The 6,757-nt window shown below is 41.4% G+C and overlaps 1 protein-coding gene across 8 annotated transcripts in view; it reads right to left on the bottom strand.

Annotated features, from left to right (window-relative positions):
- Positions 1 to 231: 231 nt before the first annotated feature.
- TACC2 (transforming acidic coiled-coil containing protein 2) overlaps positions 232 to 6,757 on the bottom strand; it is a 152,787-nt gene continuing 146,261 nt past the window's right edge. For all 8 annotated transcript variants that reach the window (XM_074831449.1, XM_074831448.1, XM_074831447.1 and 5 more), the window contains 4 exons: positions 3,658 to 3,818; positions 2,998 to 3,104; positions 1,760 to 1,880; positions 232 to 799 (listed from right to left, as the gene is read on the bottom strand). In XM_074831449.1, the coding sequence (XP_074687550.1) occupies positions 734 to 799; positions 1,760 to 1,880; positions 2,998 to 3,104; positions 3,658 to 3,818 (455 nt within the window). In that variant the 3' untranslated portion in view covers positions 232 to 733. The remainder of the gene's footprint in view (positions 800 to 1,759; positions 1,881 to 2,997; positions 3,105 to 3,657; positions 3,819 to 6,757) is intronic.

Raw genomic sequence — 6,757 nt, 5'->3', positions numbered from 1 at the left:
TTAAGCCTATGCTTGAGACCTGAGAGGTCCAAATCTAGCGCATATATATATATATTTATAGAGAGAGCAAGGTATAGATATGTGCACAGAAGTAGTATATTCTTGTGACCCACGGAGTGCTCCACGCAGCGACCCATGAAGTGTTTCTGTGAAGGAATTCATTAATACAAGCTGCTGTATCTGGCACTGCACATGGAGTAAGCAAGTGAAATACGTAAAATAGAGCCATACTTATCTTCAACTTTCAACGAAAAAATTTATTTACAATAGAGAATTTCATTTAAGTGACATGCATTTTCATTTTTTTTTCATTTTAAATTTTATTTTACAAATCAGCAAATGCAGATAAAGTTTACACTCCTTAAGGCAAGAGTCCCCATGCAAGTAATACATGTTTATATTAAATCCAAAAGACATCCAACATGGGAACTCATGTACAAAGGGAAGGCTAGGATCAGCAATTTGTAATTTCTTAGAGAACTTGACAATCTCCCTGATACAGGAACTTTGAGATCAACTTGCTATGAATTATACTATGAAAATGCAAACAATAGCAAGAAATTCTGATAGTCATCTTAGTACTGCATACAATTAAATCAACTTTATTTAGAAAGAAAATACAGTAGTGCATACGAAAAAGTGAAAATATAACCTGTCCACATAAATGTATGGACATCAGTGTGCCAATGGTCATATTGCACTCAATATCGAAGTCCAGAAATTTGGTTAAAAGTTAGCTTTTCCCCATTTTGGCAATCAGTTCATCACAAATCTTTGTTAATTCTTCTATCTCTTTATTCTGGAAAATAAAAGATAATATTAAGTATCATGAAAAATATTATTGCATTAAGATGAGGTTGATTTTTAAATTATCCAACCTTTGGGAGAAGTGTTGGACAATTAAGTTTTCTCCAATACTGATAACAGAATATCTATACATATAGACAGATATATATATAAATATAGATATGCATACATAGTACAGCTACGTATAATGCATTCAAACAATATACTTATTTCCACATACAGCTTCTCTGACTTCAATAATTACAATTTAGCACTAAAGCAGACAGTTTTATAGCAGTCGTTCCTAGCACACGATAATAATACACAGTGTAAATTTGTTTCTAGGCTGCACTTTTACAGCATTATTTTCACCCTGTTTTCCAGGGACTCTAAGCAAGGAAGAGCTGCACTATTCTGAAAGCAAGCTCCTTTGCCAATCTAGAGAACACGGGATATAAATAGGGATTTCCTACAGTCACTTTTGCCCTAAGCTGTACAGATTGTTACCTGATCATTTTGTCTGTGTTAACAGTGGAGGCACATAAGCTAGCACTGGAATTACAGCTAAAACTAAAAGTGGAAACAAAACCTGAAAGAAGAACTAAAGCAAGTTCTTAAACCCGAGAACCAAAGCAAAGCAAGGGCCCTGCCTGGCACACAGATGCACACTGAGCTTTGACCGAGCCTGGATGGGTCCCAAGAGCAGGCCTGGGGCTGAGATCAAAGCCTGACAGATGGGTCTGTTTGCCTGAACTACCCAGTGCAGGCAGCTGATTTTGTTCTAAGGTTTAGGCAACGCTGCTCTCCCGGGGTCGGGGAGCTGGACGTGAGGAGAAGACGGGTCCTCGGGCAGACCCTGGCTGCAAGTATGAGCTCCAGAGAGGAGAGCTGGATGCAGCCACCCTGGGGAAGTTTCACTTAACTTTGGTTATCCCGTTGATTTGTGTGTTAAAAGAGCTGAATTGCTATTTACCTTTTGTTCCAGTGTTCTTTCCAATGCATCCACCTTCAGCTGCTCTTTACGAAGGCTGGCCTGGTACGCTGCTTGCTCTTGCTGAGCCTTGCCTCTCACTTGTGCAATTTCAGCATTGGCTCTAGAAAAACACAGATTTTTGTCACGTCAGGTTCTCTACAGGAAAGGACAGTGGGTACCGAAGGATGGACTGCATACTAACAGATGGGTGCTGAGGGCAGAGCTACTTTCTGAATGTCTTTGAAAGTATTCTGAGATTTGTCCCTAGAGACTTCTCATAACTCCTTCTCTTGCTCAGCAGAAGCTGCAAAGTATTTTCTTAATGTCTATGCTGCTCCCTTCATGCTTCTCTCAGATATCTGTGCTGGGGTCACAAATATCACTTTGGTAGAAGTGTTTTATGGCAGTTTTTAAACCTGATCTCCAGCTCTTACAGATTAGACTCACAGCTGGGACTACAGCTGGAAAGCAAATCCAAGTCTTACTTTGTTTTAGGCACTGATCAACTCTAGTGACATTTTGGAAACATCTCTTGGGTCTAGGGGACTGTAATAAGAGTCCTGAATGTAACCCCTAGAAATCATCACAGAATGGTTTGGGTTGGAAGGGACCTTAAAGCCCATCTAGTCTCAACCCCCTGCCATGGGCAGGGGCACCTTCCACTAGCCCAGGTTGCCCAAAGCCCCATCCAACCTGGCCTTGAACCCTTCCAGGGTGGGGGTAGCCACAGCTTCTCTGGGCAACCTGTGCCAGTGTCTCACCACCCTCACAGGGAAGAATTTCCTACTATGCATGCACATGTGGCATGATCTTTTGTGCAACTATTCCTTGTTGCCCTCAGCACAAGTTGGGCTGATCCCACTTAGGAAACTGGTGTTACGAGGGACAGATGGCCTGACTGACTGCACTGGAACAGCTGAGCAGCACTCACATGGTCGGTTCTGCTGACTGATACAGGGGCAATAACAGAGCACAGGGGCAACAGCACGTGTCTGGGGGCAGGAATACTGGCTGCAGGGGCAAATATATGAGCACAGCCCTCCACAGCTGCATAAACCTAGCTAATGGCTCCTTTCTTGATCTTCCCTAAGATCAAGAATTACAGCATTTCATTCCTATTACAGCATTTCATTCCGTTCTCCATTACAGATCAGCCTGTGCTCCGCGCATTGAAGAAGCAGGTTTGGGAATCCTCCTGAAGCGTGAACTCCCAAAAAGATATGTGTACATACAATTACCTGTCCAGTTTTTCCTCAGCATGAATTTTGAGCGCTTGATATCTCTGTTCTTCCTTCTTTACTCGTGACAAATATTCCTGTGCACATTTCTTTAGCACTTCTTCATTCTTAAATGAGAAGATTACATTAAATTTAATCCAAGAGGTTGAAGTGTAGGACAGGCACCTATTTGCAGGAGTGACATTGAGATGAGGTCTCCCCTCAGCCTCCTCTTCTCCAGACTAAACCCCCCCAGTTCCCTCAGCCGCTCCCCATCAGACCTGTGCTCCAGACCCTGCACCAGCTCCGTTGCCCTTCTCTGGACACGCTCGAGTCATTCAATGGCCTTTTTGGAGCGAGGGGCCCAAAACTGAACCCAGTCATCGAGGTGCAGCGTCACCAATGCGGAGACGTGTGCTCAAGTCCCACAGTTCTGTGACATCTACTGAAATCGCAGTGCCACAGATGGGAGCAAGTTACTCTTGATCAAAATCTTTTAAAATTTATTCTAAAACGAAAGCACAAATGTACTTTCATGCTCTCCCTCCCCCAGCACACTGCAGTCTAATGTAGTACATCAGATTCGACTGGAAACAAAGACGTGCCTTCTGTTTAGCAGCACTGGTATACACAAGAGCCTGCTCAGCTTCGTTCTTTGAAGGAGACTTTAACTTGACTCACCTTCCGAAAGCCCTCCAATACTTCTTTCATTTTTTCATATCTCCTGAAAAGATCTGCCAGTGATTTCTCCACTGAGTTCAGATCTGCCAAAGCTTGTTCCTTCTCCACTATCAGCTGCTGAACAGTGTGATGGGAGACAGATTTCTCTCTCTGTTCATCCTCTGTTAGAAATAAGAGAAGGGGAGGAAAAAAAGCAATTTTCAGAAGGGTAACAGTAGTAAGAACACCGATTTCACTATCATCTATAGTTTCTACTATACTGTGCTCTATGTTGTGTATTAGTAAGTTTGTAGGACCCAGAAAAGGCCTTTTTATAAAAAGACACAATCCTGTTTTGGAAAGAGGTTGCTAGATACAGTGATATTTAAATATTTTGATGTTAGGGGAAAATGGGAATATATCTCTGTACTGATGATTTATTTCACCTGAACTCAGCTGCTTCCATGAAAAAGGCAGGTGTTGGATTTCCCTTGTTTGCCTGAAGATGCACTAGCTGAAGGAAAGTTATAGTACTAGCACTGGCAATAAATTATTTGCCACTGCTGATACACGCTTGTCATCTTTTGGCATCTCTTCTAATCCTGTACAAACAAGGCACTTTGTTTAACGGAACTCAAATTCTTCCCTTGGAAATACAGTGTTTTGCAAACTCTCATTCTTAGGATTACTGTAGCAAGTGCCAGAAAGGAAATCTAACACTAGACAGACTTTCTAAGTTCTGATCTGTAGAAAACATCTTCCAAGCTTCTCCTGTGTATAGTTAAATTTGAGGCAGGGATGGTGGGAAGAACACAATGGGAATCCAAATCCGTATGGAAGAGAACTTTGCAGAGGAATTGACCTAGTAATAAATTGGAATACCCGTACAACACTGGAAGAAAAGGTCTGGCATTGTCTTCCAAAGTGCTCTGTGGTTTGCTTCATGTCCTAAAATATGAATCCTGTTACCATGTTTTAAGAGCTACTTTGAATAATACTGAAATAAAAACCAACCCACAAAACACAGCAGTTTTATATTACTGTTTCCCTTTGTGTATGATGGAAACTAAAATAAGGTAAGAAGCTCTCCCATGTAAAAAGCATGGGGCATTTCAGAATCTGCAACTTTTCATTCAGGCCTTTATATGTTGAAATACAAAGAACTAAACAAGAGTTTATTTTTTTTATTTGAATAGAAGCCTTCATCTGAATTAAGCATTTCATAGTGCTGGTCAGCTCTGAAATGTCAAAGTTGATACTGTCAATTCCCAAACTGAGATTAATCTCTTCCTTTTGCATATTCAATCCTTTCATACACTTTTTTGCTAGCCTAACTAAGCCCGGAGCAGCACAGATGCCACACCGTGCGTCAGCTCGTGTTGGCTGTTCTGTGCTCCTCTGCACGTCCTGTGACTGCATCTCACTGGGGCAGAGCTAGACCACAGGTTATTTTGTTCCGTGTGATGCACAGAGATCAAAAGAACCAGAGAAGCTCTCAGGTCCTGAGCTGAGTTTGCAGCACAAAGTTGTAACACCTTTATTTTACTGGTGAACCTTTGATGTGGCAGAACTGAGAAACCCAGAGCCCTGTAATGCCACATCAGTTTGATAATATTTAACATTTCATAAAAAATAAACATTCTTTCCTATTTTGCCTTCTTGAAGAAACTCTGTGATCATCTGTAATGTCAAAATGTATTCTCAAGTAAAATGAGAAAAGCATTTGTCATCCTTTGTTTATTTTTCTAAATCTGAGAAGTTGTCACCTTGTGTTCCAGCACAAGATTTGTTTAACCACACTGGAGATTACACACTGTCTAGCTCAATTCCAAAACACTTACTGGCAGGATCCCGTTCTTTGGCAAAAACCTCTGTTGTTGCAACTCCATGCAGGGGAAGGGATCCATTTGCATGGCCACGTAACGTACTTAAATGGATTTCATGTCACAGCTTTACTTTTTCTGAGACTGCTGTCTGTGGTATTTTAGCAACTTCCTTCTTACTTGTTTCTAGGGCAATCTAGAAAGTTAGTAATTCGTGACTCACTCCCTCACAGCTACGGAGCTCGTCCTGTCCCTGCCAGTGCAGCACGGTGCCCCCCTCTCTCCTCGGCCAGACCAGCTCCTCAAACACTCGTCCCCAGCCCCACTTCAACTTGCACAAGGGAATTAGGGGCAAGTGACACCCGACGCTGCCTTCCTCCTCTCCCTTCCACTACGTGCTAGAGGTGTCCGTGGAGATTAAACCTGAGCCCTGCATTAAACTCCAAGGGGAAAACAGGAATTTATACTGGAGAAGGGAGTGACATATGAATTGAAAAGAGGGAAAGTTCCCAGTGAGCTTTAGGAAGGGGGCATCTGATAATCTCAGATAACAGTTAAGACACATTTAAAACCAAAGTGGTTAAATACTACAGAAATCAGAAACTGGCATCTGGCTGGAGGGGCACTGGAAGATCTATGTGCTATTTTCTAAAAGTGTGATTTAGCTTTAATGAAAAAGCTGCTTAGTGGAACTCTGCTGGTAATAGCCTGCCAGTCAAATCTTAGTTAAGGAGTTACAGATACTTATTTCTAAATGTATTTATGAGGTTATGTGATTAAAATATTTTAATTAAATGGCTTCCATGTCTGCAACACACACTGTCCACGGCTCACCAACAATAACAACAGTATGCTCAGGACTAACACTATCCAAATTGACAGAATCAGAGCACCACCACAGCAGATCCGCTTTCAGGCTTAGCTCAGTATTACTTACATTACTTCATGGGAATGCAGCAAATGGAGAACAAAAGCAAAAGAAACTAAAAATGCAAAATGCTGGTGTGAAAGTTGGTGAAAAGCTTTACTTACCAGGCTTGCCTGTTTTGTTTTTGCAAGCAAATAGCAAGAAGCAACAAAAACGGAAGCAAAATAGAAAATCAGGAATTGTTAGGAAAGCAGAAAATAAGTAATGCAACAACCTGTAATGCACAAAGCAGAACATCTGTTTGTTTTTCATAATGAGAATTTAATTATGTATTTAAACGTACAAGTATAAGGATACATTTTTAACAGAAAAAAACCCACAACATTACAAGTCATCAATAAAAAGGAAATCCACGACAGGGATTTTGGAA

This window comes from Strix aluco, chromosome 7 (assembly GCF_031877795.1).
Source record: "Strix aluco isolate bStrAlu1 chromosome 7, bStrAlu1.hap1, whole genome shotgun sequence".
Taxonomy (NCBI): domain Eukaryota; kingdom Metazoa; phylum Chordata; class Aves; order Strigiformes; family Strigidae; genus Strix; species Strix aluco.
This window is presented reverse-complemented; position numbering and strand designations above follow the sequence as displayed.